Source organism: Melanostigma gelatinosum, assembly GCF_949748355.1.
Source record: "Melanostigma gelatinosum genome assembly, chromosome: 24".
Taxonomy (NCBI): Eukaryota; Metazoa; Chordata; class Actinopteri; order Perciformes; family Zoarcidae; genus Melanostigma; species Melanostigma gelatinosum.
Genome location: NC_136657.1, coordinates 2792580 through 2809205, shown reverse-complemented (window position 1 = coordinate 2809205; position 16626 = coordinate 2792580). Strand labels below are relative to the sequence as shown.

The following is a 16626-nucleotide window of genomic DNA, read 5'->3' as shown; positions in this document are numbered from 1 at the left end:
TCTGGATTAAAAAAGCAATTTAAAGCATTCAACATGAACTTTTTGTGACCCGATAGTTGAACATCAGCACAGAACTATTCCAACAATACCAAATGCAGTTCTGTAGTCGAGTCTAGACTGAACTGTGTGACGCTGGCCCTCAGGGGCTTGGCAGGTGAGTGAAGGGCCAGACTGGTGTGCAAATCTAATCCTGGACCACTGACTGACAGGATGGGACTGGATTTGCCACTAAAACTATCACCATCAGTGAATGTGAAGAAAAATGCCTCGAGACAGAGCTGATAAGAAGCGGGAGCAGAACCAGAATTATAGACAATGAGACTTGCAAAGACTCGAAAGTAAAAAAAAGTAGATTTTCGGCCACTTTTCGGCGTAGGTCTTAAAGGGATTTATTGAACAGCAGACTTGGAGTCAGATCCGCTGCACAAACCACTGTTCTTTTTCATCTGCCCACTGGACCCACTGACAGCAACTTACACTTGATGCTCAAAAAAACTGGAAGTGAGGATGGACTTTTGAAGTCAATGGGGCCACTGCAAACACCTTTCAACTTGTTTTTCTGAGGCAATTACAAAGCCCAGCGTGTCCCGGTTGACCTTGTCCGCTGATGGTCCGCTGGTCAGCTCTGGCTCAGGGTTTAAACCGCACTGCGAGGGCACTTGGCCGCTGGCCGCTCCCTGCTGGGCTCCAGCACCACATCGAGGTACGAAGCCAGGCGGAGGAAGACCGACAGTGTCCTCGTCGACCCAGAAACCCGTGTTTTCAAAGTTTGTCAGAGCCGTCCACCTACACCACTTACACACACAAACACTTCTCAGCTCACACCAACACAAAGCTAAGCCGTGCCACGTATCACCCTCATGCTATTCATCACTGTGTACACTCGTATCGATAGCATTGATATTGCTGCGGAGCGTTTGCTGGTCACTGAAGATACTTATTACCACTAAGTCTCTTCAGACTGGCACTATTGGCATCTTGCAAACTCAGTAAGAGGATCGGAGCGTTCTATTATCTCAAGCGGCATCTCATTATGCACACTGCAGCTCAGTGCTACAGATGTTTAGATGGCTACAGCGATGCTTCAATCCCCCCACACTAGCTCAAAGAACAATTCTATAAATTATGGAACAAATGTCTCTGCAGATGACGATTGCAACAGCGTTACAATACAGACTAACAGGACAACAAGTCTCCGCATAGCTAGTGAGGCTATAACAAGTATTTGCATGTTCTGAAATGTGCATGAAGTCACATGTACTCCCTCAGTGCCTCATACGACCCCATTTAAAAACATCCAAACTATCCCTTTAAGCGGTCAGTTAAGTCGATACCCCTGATGATGTCATTGGGGGTATCTCAGCCTCTGCTGCAGTGAGTAGGACTACTCTTGTTTACATTTGCCTTAGTTTATGTGCAATCCTACATTTCTGGAGTATCCCTTCAATTCTTATGTTTTATTTTATAGTTTTTAAAGTATCATTTTATCTTTCACAATGTGTTTGTTTTGCACTTTGTCTCGATGCTTTGAACGTCAATCGTCATCCAAATGGCCCGTGAACTCATCTTAAAGCATGAGTCAGCATTTATCTGCATCTCAGCAACAACGCTGCTGGAGAAAAATCATCAACCAAATGAATAATAAAACAAAAAAATAAGACTGAGATATTTTACCTTTGACCATTTTGCACCCTTCTGCTGCAAGTTATGTGGCGGTCAGCGCCGTGCTGTATGTCTGTGAGTCTGCTTTGTATTTGTGATGTGACTGCGTGAAACTACCAACTCTAACACAGCCATGAAGAAGCTGAAGTAGCAACGTGCAGCTTGTAAATGCCTGCGTGAGTTGCTGCTACGGTACCCGCTCTAATATAAAGCTGAGGCACATTCATGCTGCCTGGGCAGGCAGGCAGCCACCCAGCACGAAGAGCTTAGTGACTCAGCAGAAGTCAAACGCACCCCCTTCCTCCTCCTCTTCTCTTTCTCTGTGCCCTCTCTCTCTGCATCCCAGACACTGGCCTGGCACACTGACAATGTTAACACACAAATGGCAGCGCCTGAGGCCAATGGATCAGACTCTGTGGGCGCAATCTCGCAAAACCTTGGTTTGCCTTGTACCCTGCATTAAATAACACTGAGTCTCAATCTGAAACTCTTTTGTACGATGAGTTTCATGGGGGTTGGCTTTCAAATTGCATTGCTGCCTGATGAGAGAGAGGAACAAGGTAAAGTATGCGTTTGCTCTTCTTGGACATGCAGTTTGCATGAGACGTTTGTGGGTCACCACACAAATATACAGAGATACTTACAGGAAGCGTGGTAGCACATGAAGTTAAGATTAAATACATGCACGTCATGAATGTACACACAATGCATGCAAGCGGGACTCTCCCAAGGTGAACTCACTGCACAGACATGTATGACACGCACTGATGTTAGTGAATAAGACAATCAAAAACATACTGTGGTTGAAAAGGTGGTTGAGCGTCTGTTGGTGTACCTACAGTAGATCGTACAAATAAGTCTCCTTTTCTAAAACAATGAATAACAATAACATAAGAAACACAAAACTCACAGGTAGGCGGCCTTGCCCTCTTCTATATCTTTGCCCTTGCTGCTTGTGGTGGTGTTCCTGCTGCACAGCCTGCGCTTGATGCACATCAGCACGCCGCAGTGACGCAGGAAGAAGAAGCTGAGGTCCACCAGCACGAGGAGCAGCAGCAGCGCTCCCAGGCCCAGGCCCACCACCATCCCCAGCCCCAGGCCGCTGAACAGGGATTCTGCCGAGAGCAATGACACACACGACAAGGGGAAAACACGGTTAGCAAGTTTGGTTCATATACTAAGATGCAGACAGAGGTCGGGGGTCAGGTGTAGTGCGGCATGAGTGGAGCTGGTGGATGTTCAACGTCTCACTCAAGGAGGTGACCTCAGGTTGGATGCCTGCAGAGACGCCGCCTGACCTCCAGCCTCGCCTCCCCCTACATCCATACATGGAGGGGGAGAGCTCACTCACCCCGACAAAACTGTTTGCTGTTGTTACTTTCAAAACCACTCGAAGGGCAATGAAATCCTCCGCAGTCAGTTGGAGGGTTTCCAACATCTCGATAAGTCCTAATCCACAACGCCGGGACTCCACACAATCCTCAGCGGACCATCTTGATTATTTGCGTGAATCCAGCAAATCTTCTCCAACACAAAGGCGTTTCAGCCCTACAGACGTTTTGTATATGCAGTCAATGGAAAGAAAGTTTCCAAGACTTACATAAGTGATTACAGGAGATCTACAGCGCACTGAAACAGGTGGAAAAGGCTTTACTTGGTGCTTTGTTTGTATTATCAGAAGCTCTGCAGCTTCCAACTTTCATCTTTTCACAAAACCACATTATGAGCATTTTCGAGGCCTGAAACTACGGAACAAAACACTGTATTTACCCTCGAACCCTGCATCTTCCTTCTCCGTCATGAGTAAACACCTCTGGTTTCCACAGGTGCAGAGGTTGTGTGCACTATTCAGCTGTATATTGTACCACACTGCAGCTCAAAGTAGCAAGCGTCAGCGTCACCATGATGCTTCAGCTCAGTGGCCACTGGGCGCCCCCTTGATTCCGTAGCTTGCAGCAACTAAACAGATTCACGTGGGAGGCGAAGTAAGAAAAGTTGAAATGCGTTCTCTCGGAGCGGCCAGCACTGAGCCCTCAGCTCGGTCGGGAACAAGCAGCAGAGGCCCGCATTCAATTGAAAGTAATGAGAAACTGAAGGCAGTGCAGCAAAGAGGGGGCTCCCAGTGGGCACAGCTGAATGGAGTCGTGCCCTTAAGTGATCCTGGGGTTGAGCAAACTGAGCATCCGCTGTAGCATCGCTGCTGACAGCTAGAGGTCAGACCTTGCCAGGAGTAATCAGCGACGCAAGAGTGAGTGTGAATGAACTTTGCTGCTGAAGAAGACTCCTATATGGGTGTTCAGTAGCCTGTGAGTTAAAAGGAGGATCAGACATTGATATGAAGGTGCAAGTGGCCAGAGACGGCCGGGGGCAGTGAAGTCTAACACCTCCCAGTTAAGAAAAGACCCCTAAAGTGTGGCAAAGCAGTGAGCTGAATACAGAAGATGTTGTCCCACCTACAGTCAAGCCTGAATATTGTATCATTTACTTCAATTCGTCAAGACTCTGTTTTACGGTTATTCGTTTACTTTGGAGACATGAACTCAAGAACTGAAGGTAACACAGGAGGAGTTACCGATATCCAGATGGTCATTTAGAGGGTGAAGCATTCCTTTAATGCACTTCCATTCAATTTAGAAGAGTTTGCCAGAGATAACCTGACTTTTAGTCACTTGTATGGATCCAGCTCCATTAACGTTGGGTCCTACATCTCCCATAATGCAGCTCAACAGTCTTTCATTTGACTGGATCTGTCTAGGAAATGTCCAATGTCTCAGTTTATCAATGAAAGCTTTGTGTTAAAAACACATCACATGAGATATTCCAAGTGTTTGATCTTCACGTGTAGAATCAGTTGAGTGTCCCTTCAGGATTATAATCGACAAACATGTAAATCCGTCATTTAGCATTTGGACAGTGGCACAAGTATTTCGGTGTTTTCTATGGTTTCATGCCGTCTGATCCAGCACATCGGACTCTCAATGAAACATCGGCAATGAAGAGTCCTCAAATTAAAACCCGCTGCTACAGTGAGCCAAAACGACACATTCCCAAAGACTCTGTGCTCCACATTGACAGTTGTCACCGCGTGTCACAAACCCAAATGAGTCTCATGTCAGTGACTTTGTTCTTGACTTAGAGCTGAGACTGCAGACAACGGAGACTGGCAGCGAGTCAAAGCACTGAGAGACGAACAGAAAGCCGGGGAGCGAGGGAACCTTGCGGCAAAAGGAACTAATTAAAACACTTTGCGTTTTGGTGAAAGCCGTGGATCTGGGATTTGAAACTTGCAGGCTGGATCAATATTTTCCCAGCGCCACAGGCCAGTTCTGTATCTCACCTCTTGAAAGTTATTCTGAGTTAATTTGGCTGCTGAAGCCACAGATTCAGAGGCGGTAAACAACCCGTCTCCAGCTCCCCTGAAGCATTCACGTACTCCAGCAGACAAAGAATACGAATCCAATCCTTCAGCCACACGTCCCTCGTCTTCATCAGAAGACTGCAGTGCCCTTAAGCTTTCATATCGCTCTTTACATTTTTACATCTCATAAAGCCCTTGTCTCAATAATGCAGCACTTATAATAATATTAGTCAGAATTCTTGTGTCATATACAAAAAACAACATTCAAAAATACAGTGCTTCCTGTGATACTGAAGCTATTAATGTGAACATAAAAAAGTTTTACTCCTAAATCGAAAACTGGAGGGAATGGCAAACGTATTAAAGAGAGCCGGATAAAGATTTGATTAAAGTGTCTTTTTTTTTTTTTTCTGCAGCAAAAACTCTTCAGCCTGAAAGAGTGAAATCCATAAACATCAGACTTTCATCCGATAAGGAGTATTACTCCAAAGGGCTTAGCAGCAGCGTGACAGTTTGAGGTTGGATTGATACGTTATACGCCTGTCAGCCGTTTCACGACACGACACCCACGTTTAAAGAACAGATTAATACTGAAATCCATGTAAATACAAAGGCTGGCTGCAGGATCACCTCAACAGTTTATACCAACATGGACATGGTGATAATTATTGTCAGTATAGTAGACAATGCATTACAGACATACACCATGATCTGGGGGCTGATGGGAAATAATAATAATAAATATGTTCCAAGCACCAAGTACATCCCTGTACAGACAATTCTTCTTCTTTTGAAGAATCAGGAACAGCATTTCTTCATAAAAAATAAAAAATGTGCTTCTGTTTCTGAAGAAGAAGAATCCAAAGTCGCCTGTCGGGGGCCATGGTGTCTTTGTGAATGCATAAGGAATTTAAAGTATTTGGAGAAAATTCTCCAATGTTGTTTTTGACTCCCTTCGGTGTTGAAGCCTGATGTTTTTAGTTGAAGAAAAAAAAAAAAGAAGATGCCTTCCATCATGAAGCAGCTCAGATCTCTGTACAAGGACTTAAGGCACGACAAGCGGCTTAACTTTCACATTTAATAAACAGGGATTAAACACAGCCAGACAAGTGTGTGGCCACGAGTCAAACTGTTTTTAAGTGAGCAGCCAAGGTGCCTTCCAACAACTGGCAAAAACACGAAGACGAGAGGAAAACAAGAGAAACCAGAAGAGAGAAACGTGCATAATAAACTGATGAAAAAAAGGTAAAATACAACGAATATAGTCGTGTTTTGCGCGCGCGCGCGAGCGAGCGAGAGCGAGAGAGAGATAGATAGATAGATATCCTGTATTTACTGACAAACATGCATGAGGCTGCAGGGGATTTACAGTGACAGAGTAAAGAGAAGTAAAAAGGTCGTTTCTGTGTGAGACAGTGGCTGTGAAAACCCACAGGTCAGAGTGATGAACTGCCTGCAGCCGTTTAGGGGCCAAAGCTGCACGCTGTAAACACCAGCCTCCTGATTTCCTTCTTTTTTGTCTAATAAAACAAAGGCCGGTTTGATTCTCAATTTAAATGAGCAAGTAAGGAAAAATAGGTAGAATTCCATGTGCAAAGCATGTTATGTTATTTATGTGTTGAGTGTTACGGGCTTTAACTTGCATGCTACATTATTCAACACTGTCTTGTTTTGCCGTAATTAAAGATTTTTTAAATTGTCTTTTTTAATGCATCTGAAGTTGCATTGCTTCCATCCAGCTGCCCAGTTTGCATACAATATGCTCAATGCAATTGTTTCTGACATGGTGGTGCAGCCTGAGTTACTTTTCCCCAGTTCATTATCATCATTATTAGTCTAATTGTTAATATTTAATTGCCACGTACAGCACCATAGCGCTGGTTATTGTGTGAGTTCCCCTTGCCCGAGGGTGTCGTCTGATGCTACCTGCTGTTGTTCTAAAGGGAATGATTGTGAGTGCAGCGAGTCTGAAGTTGGGTGTGCTCACGGCCTTGCAGTAAAGGCATTGATGGAGGATTAATTCACAGGGCAATATTGCACTCAATTCATCTGGGATCTATTTTATGCATCCCCTCGGAAGACAAGTAGAAGGTATCTGCTCTGTTCTCAGTGTTTTCCTCAGCGCCTCATGGAAATAGACAATTTCTTTTGTGCGACTTGACTTTTCACAAAACTCTCCAACTCTGTGGCCATTCATTCTTATTTCTCTGCTCTATTAACCCTTTTACTGACTTCTCCTCATTACTCGTTGATATATCGGCCCATTAGCGCTTTTACTCAACTGCTGCAGATCCGACTGCGTGTGTGGCACCTGAAGTCATTCATACACATCTCAATTTGACTATACAAACTCATTGGGCCCGAGCGGTGATCGACTCCCTCCATTGGATCGGAGAGGAGGCGCCTCGATTAATGACGACCCCCGCGGCCGCTCATTGATTGGGAAGGTAGCGGGCGCTAATCTGTTGGGGGACAAACATAATCCTTTGCGGATGAGAGTGCAGATTCTTCCGAAGTGCTTTGGAGTGTTGAAGGGAGAGTTTGTTTGAGGAGGCCCTCACAGAGTCAAACATAATCATTAAACCCTCGCTGGTTTTGAAGGAGAGTCCTTCCTTGTGTCCATTTCCACGAAGGAAGCCTCGATGTGACTCAAGTGCACTCAAGCGCCAGCGAAGAAGAAATGCAAAGAACCAACGAATTTGCACATCCTTCACAATCAACCCCAAAAAGACTTCAAAGAAACGTGGACCACTCTTCTGTAATTGTCGAGGCTACAACTTATTTCAGGAGTAATGAAAGCGTCTCTACCTTGATCTTTGGAGTGGAAACCCAAGCTTAAAGCCACAGATTTGAATGCATGGACAGCACTTAACTACAAAGTTCATCGCAGTGCTACATCAACCTAATTTCAACGATTAAAACACATCAAACACATCCAGGTAATCAACTGATTTTAGAGCTGCTAAAGAAACTCAAACAGAATATTAGAAAGAAACACTGCGTTCTTTGTCACCTAACTCGATTCATAATGTAGTGAAGAGAAGAGCCGGCAGCCGAGAGAAGCCAGTTATTGGTGATATTTGAATCTATTTTTCATTGTTTCACTTCGTCCTTCAGGCTGTGCTCTCAGTGAGATCACATGAACACATATGCTTTTAAATGTCTGCTCTGTTAAGCACTTTGTGATACTACTGTCTGTGAAAAGCGCGATATCAATAAAATTCATTCATTCATTCATTCATTCAAACAGCACAGTGTTGACTCCTAACAATGCCTTGACAGAAAGCACACGCTCAACAAGGTGTCACTACTCGACCTCTGCAGACTTCTCAGACACGAGTCAGTCGGCATACTGAAGAGTCTTCCTCTGAAAGACTTCCTGCACAGTTATCGTCTCCATCTCAGCAGGAAGCCCTCTGCCTGCTTGTCTTGCTTATGAGCAAATATTTACATAGCTGAGGAGGATACTATCTGGTGTTAAATACGCTCCCTCGGAAAACACAATCCTTTGTTCAATGAATAAATGAGTGAGCAAACATGTAAACACCCCCGCTGCTGGGGTATCACATTGTCGGAGTGCCGCAGCCTTTACCCTGGTAAGCTATAGGATACGTCTTTACTTTACATAAGTCAAACTAATGTAGGTCTCAGATTCAAATGATGTCAAATCCCTGTGGGCGCCAGTTATGTCATCTTCAGTCCGTATTTTCTGCTTTAATCGGAGAATATTTCCAGTTGCACTTGAGCAGCGGATGTTTGTGCTGTGCCAGTTTCGGAGCAGCAGTGGCACTTTAACTGATTATATTCAACGACGCAACGCTTTTTCATCTGGAATAAAGTGGATTCATAAAAACAACGTAAACATTTTAATCATGCTTTATTGCATTTCTAACCTCTTATTATATATTTTCCTTTCTGAAGCTGTGAATATCAGATATTTGATCTGTGAAAGGTATTCAGTATCATAACAACCTCAGTTGGCTTGACAGAAGATGAGTGCTATATGAAGATAACACTCTGAACAACAGAGGTGATTGTCATGGATCTTTTTTATTACACTTCTCTCGAGATGATAATGACGTTGGTTCTAAAAAGTCGAGGGGGAAAATGATTAAAGTTAATGGACATGGACAGCAATGAAAGAAGTCAATTCCCATTTGATTTGCTGGCGTCACTTCCAGGAAAAGTTTCCGCTCTTTCACATTATTTCCTCAAGTGCTTTGATGAAATTATTGCAACAAAATCTATGACGCCGGTTTAAATCAAGACTGGAAGGAGAGGAGGGAGGAGAAGTACTCCGGTCTTTTACCCGAGTAAAACTGTCACCGCAAGAAGTATTATGAGTGTTACGGCATCTTGAAAAGCAGAGCTTGAAACAGGCAACACGATTGAGTGAAAAGCGAAGCTCCCCGTGACTATACCCAGTGAGCACCAACCCGGATTTCAACGTTGATTTCTGGTTGAAAAAGCGTTGATATGGGGTCTGAACGTCTAAGACGTATTTTAACCGTCTTTTGAACCGGCTAAATTACGGTTACAATGTCAACGTGTCACAAAACACCAATTTGTTTTAAAACATTGATGGTTTGTTCAGTTGTAGGTTGAAAGAGACGCGATTTTGGTTACTTTAAACGTATTTCTCCAAAATCATATTCCGCTGTCCGTTCATATGTGGTCTACACGGAGACGTTATTTCAACGCATTCAATGTCTCATATAAAACGTCGTAAATATGGAACTATATTCACTGTTTGCTGTTTGTTTTTTCATTATTACAGCAGGTTAAAGTAAAAATCAAATGGATTTATTATCCAAGAAGCATAAAAACAGATACAAACTGTTTCAAACCGTTAATAACACTGTTAATAACAAAACAAACGAAACACACGACAGACAGTGTCCGCCCCATGGTCAGGAGAAGGTCTGAATCTCTCCTGGATTCACATCTCCTTTCCCCCCCAAAGTCTCTGAAAAGTCTCAAGTTATATCCATAATTAGGAGCACTTTAAAACTTAAATTCCTCACATAAACCTCACAACACCGATCAACATTGAATACCATCAAACTTGTATTAAAGTTCCTCAATATAACTTGATTTAAGATTAGAAAGGGGGACCATAATGAATGCTCTTTTCTACATATATTCTACCCTAAGCCTTTTATCAAAAGAGTACATTTGTGTGTAACCCCTTTGTAATCACCAACATTTTGATAAGAAACTGTTATTTAATTGCATGTTTTTTTTGGTAACTGTAACTGATTCCAATTATATTTATTTGGTAATCTAATAATGTAATTCTACCCAACAATGTACTAATTGGAACAATATTTTTATTTACAGGAATCTTCCCTATCAAACACCCACAGGGACAACATCCACAACGTAAGTTGACGACATGAAATGTACACACACTCAAATAATCATGGATTACAATTATTTGAAAGAATGGAGGAAACAAAAAGCCAAAATTGATGCTTTAGCTACTTCCAACACAACTGATGGTGGACAGGAGGGATCTTTTTATCAAGGCACCTTGCATGTGGTTAAAATGAATGAATTAATTAATGAATGAATGAAATCTTCTCATGATATATCATGAGAAGATCCTGCTGCTGGATGGTTCACTCTGCATATTCCATTTGTTCACGTTGTGAAACTGCAAAGTAACCCGTGACAAGCTGTCAGATGAATACAATACAAAGGACTGAGGATGAAACAAATAAAGTTTTGTATTCAAATAAAGTACAAGTACCTCAATACTGAAAAGAAGCACAATTTATCTTCCACAACTGGTATCAAAGAGGTTGGTGGTTGCCATGGATGCACTCGTCTACCTGGCTTTTCTTCTGTTCCAGTAAGAGCTTCTACTACTTGTCCTTCACTAGATTCTTTTGATTACGATCAATAGACGGTAGACTTTTTATACCACTGTGCATTTTCAAGGTTTTCTATTCATGCTATCCTCAATGTTCTTGAACACAAAACACTTGAGCTTCCTCACAACAGGTTAACAAAGGTTTATGTTCTGGCCATCAGTTGTAATAGATACTACAGTTGCAAACGTTGCTTAATGGCAAAGCTCCTGTGCCATCATAATGGCCATGGTACCAAAACAAAAACACACACAGGCACAAAGGAAGACGAGTAAATTGAAAAGGAACCAAGGGCAGTGTTGCAATCAATGGCCTTCTTCAGAACGGGAGGGAGGTTATCCAGCCTGTCGCAAACTAAACTAGGACGACGGAAAAAAAAAAAAGAGAAAAGTGGCAATTCAATACCCTGCAGATGCATAATACATAGAGAGAGAATTGAAAAGAGAAATTGGTTGGCGAGAGATAGAAGGCAGCTTTGTGGCGTGGACATGTTTTCTTTTATTGAGTGTGTTGACAGTGCATGAGAGGGTAAAGAAAAGACAGGCGCTGATTGGGATTGGCACATATTTCACATTGAGTATTGTTTGATTGAGGTCACCAGACTTCCTCGATATCCAATTTGATTCGGCGGAAAATGTGAGTGATTTTTCTCCGTTTAACCTGCTCGACTTCTCCAAGATTATATAAACAAACTGACGTTGTTTTTTTGGTGCTGGAAAGTGTTAAGATTGACGCCTTCGCGAAATGAAAATGCTGCAAACATAAACTGCCGGTATTAAAGTGTGAACTGGGGTGGGACTGCTGGATTTGAGGCGTCGCTTTGGAGAGGGAGTAATTGCAGCGTCCCGCGAGAGACATCGAGAAGTTGATTCTGAAAAACCCGCTCCGACAGATTTCAACTCTCGCCGTCGACTTCGTGGCCAAAAAGCTATGTAAAGACGAGAGAAGAGAACGATGTTATAAAGGAGAACGCTACAGCCTGAGGGTGTTGTCATGCTCGGCCTCTTTGGGTTTCTTTGGAGAGAAACCCGGTGTTTATTTGAACAGGTGTGAATGAATCCCAAGTGCGGACGTTTACACTGTGAACGCCTTAATGGGAGAGTCGAGATCCACTTCCAAGCTTTCATGTCCTATAGAAATATTAAAAGGGCATTCCAGTGATTTTACACATGGAGTAATGCCTATGTATGGCATAATGTCCTCTGGGACATGTCCTCATGTGGAAGCTTCCTTAAGTTTGAAAAAATAAGCCTGATAAAAGGACACCATAGAAACGCAGTGTTTTGGGTTTTCTATCATATTAGAGACTATGAGTGGGAACAGCTCTGTTGCTTTAATATATATTTATATATTTTGGTGCTTTCAGACAGCGAGCGGTCTCGTCTCGTTGTTGGTTTGTTCGCTTTGACTTGACCCCGGCAGGTAACTGGTGGTTTTGCAGCGTAAAAATACATTTCCGCTTTTCAAACAACTTTGAAGGAAAACATTTCATTCTGGTCTCTCGGATTCAAACGGCATTCACAACAATCACAAAGGGAGAAAGCCAATGCAGGAGAAGCATCGATTTGTCCACCGTCAGCAGCCTCAATTTGTCCAGAAGGCAACGCGGCGATGAGGCCTGCTGCGCTTTGAGGCTCGCGTTATCTCGACGGGTACATCTTGCTCTTTTTTGCTTTTGTTGTCGCCAAATGCTATCGCTCTTTCCAGCGGCACGAACAACACACCGCTTAACACAACAAGTTCAGAAATGCTCTCCGGGGGCTTTCAAAAGGCATCTAATAGCAGCCAGAAAGTAGGCAAGTAAAGGAGAAGTGGAGGTGTTAAAAAGGCAAATTACAAGTCAAAGTGTGCTTTCTGTCATGCTTTTACCTGTGATGTCAGGTTTCTGTGGCATGAAGAACTGATAGAAGGTGGGCTCCGACAGGCCCTTGATGTTGCGCGCTGTGATTTCCACTTCATATCTTGTGTTCCACTGCAGCGGCTGCAGTATCGCAAAGTCATTGGCTCCTGGCACTAGCTTGGTCATCCACTGTTCCTCTTTATCCTGAGAGGACAGAAAACGTGAAGGAAAGAGGGGGGACATGTAAGATAAATGCTGAATAACTTACAACTTGAACAATCATTTCATCTTTGTCGGCAAGCATCAGAGGAGAGCAGAGGAAGTGTTGTATTCGATGAACAACACACCCTTTAGGGTTCATCTGGGGATTCGGAGAGTTACTGCAATCAGAGCTTAAGAGAAAAAGGCAACTCTCTGTTTCTCATCAAGTTCACACAAGTTCTCGGACACCTTTCTGTTGCTTTGTGGCTTCAGCCTTTTCTCCTTCTCCCCTTCCTCACGTCATTCCTTCCTTCCTTCCGTCCTTCCTCGTGACATCGATTGCAAACAAAGGATTGAAAAACTGAAGAGTGCGGCCAAAAGCCAGATCTACTGTGTGCTTACCGTTCTTGCCTCCTTGGCACCATTCACTCCCAATTTTGAGGACAGAGAAGGCATGTATGTGTTTAACATTTGTCTGGATTGCCAGGTGACTACGACGGGTCTGTGTGTGTGTGTGTGTGTGTGTGTGTGTGTGTGTGCATATACAAGTCTAATCTGTTTCCATCCTTCATGCGTGCCCCTCCACGATGAAGCGGTGGTGTGATTCCTGGTGCCAGACAACGGCGTAGGATTACCGGGGTGTGAAAGCTCTGGCTTCCTGCTCGGCCTTCAAAAGCCTCGCTGAGACCTCCTGACCCTCTTTTCCACAGCGTGTCTTCATCTGCAGCCACACTGTTTAAACTCGCTGTCGTTTTTCTCAATGAGACGGACAAACGCCTGCTTGGACGCATCAAATCCACTTCGTCCTGTGGAGGGTTTTTGTGCGAGTGCCATGTATTCTGCTTCCTGCAGTCGCTCGCCTTATCTTGTATGTTTAAGCTGCTGTTTGTGATTTTACACACAAAATACTGAAATGGATGAGTGAACTCTGACAGCTTGTGTGTACTCTTTTAAAACATGGATTAAAAGTGACACAAGGACAGACTAATTGAGATTCTCAAGGAAAACATTCACTTTTGCTAAACTCAATGGATCCACATTGTCACATTGTCTATCTCGAAAGCTCATTGGGAGCTGTTTGCACATTTCAAGCTGAAAGAAAAACCATCCTCTAAGTTGGATGGTCCTCATTTTGTTATTGCAGTAAATGGCAGACTTATTTTATTCAGTGTCGGGGAACATTTTGCCCAATGGAACATATTGGGGAATATGAAAATTGTGCGACAGCTTGAATAGGATTGTGGACGTCTACAAAGCAACATCTCAACTCAAACTGGTCTCGGGAGTTATGCAGACTCGATGAAGGTGGATTGTGGCAACAGGCCTGATTGTAGTCGCCATGTTTAAAATACTCACAGTCTTGTACTTGACGATATACTCCACGATGGGCATCCCTCCGTCGTCCTGCTTGATCAGCCCCAGCCTGTAGGTCTTGCCGATTCCTCTCTGCCCGTGGACCACCGGCGGACTCGGCTCTCCTGCGGGAAACACGAGGAGGAGATGCAAAACAATATGTCTTTGTGTGATTGTTCTGTGTGTGTGTGTTCCCAAGGAGCAGGTGGCAATGTGAGATATGAGATCAGGATGCAGTACAAGGAGAGAGAAGGTTTAAAGCTGAATTTAATTCATATTGCGAGGCAACTCCCACTGGCTGGCTATAACTGGAGGTTCTTATTATTCACTGTATTTTGCTAATTGGGTCTTCTTTCTAACATTCATTCTCAGTAGCTGCTGTATAATATTAACGGTGGAAATGCTCTTCTATGGCCTCGCCTAGATTTACTGCAATCCTGCTGTGCCAGAATGCCAGAATAAATGAAATGCTCATCATAAAACCCCTGCAGTATATCATTTTTAACGCAGCACTTTTACATCAAGACACACATTTGACAGGATCTTTTCCAACCTCCAATAATCTGGATTCATATCACTGAAAGATGAGACGGTTGTAACTATTTCAAATACAAGCATGCCAGAGTTTCACAAGATGGCAAATCGGACTCATTTCACTCAGGCGTTGATATACTTTGAATATATTTTGCAGCGTGTTTGCATTTCATTTTATGAAGTCAGGACACAAATATGTCTCTCATATTAATCCTCATCAATTTTCACAACTGTTTTATGTGCCTTTACCGTCCAGTTTCAGAAAAGAATATACGACATCCTGCTGATCATCAGCATTTGTGAAGTTCTGGGATGTGCCAATAATTAACAATGAGCCCAGTCGAAATGCTATCAAGCCATTGTAGAGATGATTAAAAGTGATTATGACCGGAGACATATGTAAGTGGCTGTTAGAATATTCTGAGGATCCCTTTCTGGTCACATCGTAGCAAGTTCAGACGCTCTTATTATGAAGAATGTGACAGGAAACGAGCTGCGTGCGGGGGGAGAACAGAGGACTTACGGATGGGTATAGTCTGGAAGCTCGCCGTGTGGCTGAACTCTCCTTGACCCTTTCCGTTGACAGCTGCCACTCGAACCTCGTACGTCGTGTTGGGCTCCAGCCCCGTCAGCATCACGGTCGCTGGAGAGAGACAGGACCACAGGTCATGTCACCTGGAAACGTGGCGACCATCAATCACGTAGATGGCAGAGTGCATCGTTAGAAAAATGAACAAGAATAAACAGCCAGAATGCTGAGGTTAGAAGACGATCTGCAGGAGTTCGTGAGGACTAGCACCTCCAACTCGCTCCACAATACACAACAAAGGCAGGTCGATAAAGAAATGCGTGTCCCAGTTCAATGCGGTCCGACCTCAAACACATCCAACACCATTTGGATGAACTGGAATGGTGGACCATTCGACAAGGTTCAACAATCACGTAAGGTTTAAGTATCCACATCGTTGCACATCGTTGCAATGGTAAGCGACGTCTAAATCAGCATTGGGACACTTCTTTACCCAATTTTTGATTGTATATTCATAACCCAAAAAAGGCCATTAGATAAGGACAAGTAATCCCACATTATTCATCCTGCATCAACTTTATTTGCTATGAGTTATTCTCAGACAGATAGCGCTGGTTGTTGCTGTTGTGTGTAGGTGCGGCGCTGTCCAAGGTACTGAAACAGAGCGGAGGAGATCGATAGACAGACAGTCATAACAAAGTCTTTTATTAAATATGTGTCACTGGCTACAGTCTCTTTTTTTTTCATTGGCCTACATTTGGAGAAACTCATTTGTATGGACTACTTACTTACTTACTTATGACCGTGTTCTGTACTTCAAAGTTACGCTAAATGTACAACCGGACCTTTTTCTCTTTTCTGAGAGATGCATATTGGAGTATTTCATCTGGATTTGAAAATGCAAAAGGAAACATTATGATGAAAGATCTGCCGTTTGTTTTTCTCTCTTTTCCTGTTGCTGTAGGCTAATAGTGAATAGTATGAGTATAACATTAGGATGTCAATAGAAGACAGCATTTACAGTGTAAACACTCCATTTCTATTATTCGCAATAAGTTTTAAAAGAAAATGTATTCAAAGAATAGATGGACAGATCTACATCACATTATGATTAAGACTATAAGAACCATAGTAAAACAGCGTATTCTATTACATTCATACTGTGACTCTTATTGATTATTGACGAAAACAGGAATTCTCATTATGGCACCGCATTAAAACTCTGCAGTCCCTCGAGTCTATTTACATAACCTTCAGTACTCACAGCGGCAGCAGA

General features: G+C 43.2%; 1 protein-coding gene across 1 annotated transcript in view; it reads right to left on the bottom strand.

Annotated features, from left to right (window-relative positions):
* ncam2 (neural cell adhesion molecule 2) overlaps nucleotides 1-16626 on the bottom strand; it is a 189199-nt gene that overhangs the window by 11874 nt on the left and 160699 nt on the right. The window contains exons 13-16 of the mRNA XM_079296703.1: nucleotides 15345-15464; nucleotides 14291-14412; nucleotides 12763-12937; nucleotides 2573-2777 (exon numbers count right to left, since the gene is read on the bottom strand). Of these exons, the coding sequence (XP_079152829.1) occupies nucleotides 2573-2777; nucleotides 12763-12937; nucleotides 14291-14412; nucleotides 15345-15464 (622 nt within the window). The remainder of the gene's footprint in view (nucleotides 1-2572; nucleotides 2778-12762; nucleotides 12938-14290; nucleotides 14413-15344; nucleotides 15465-16626) is intronic.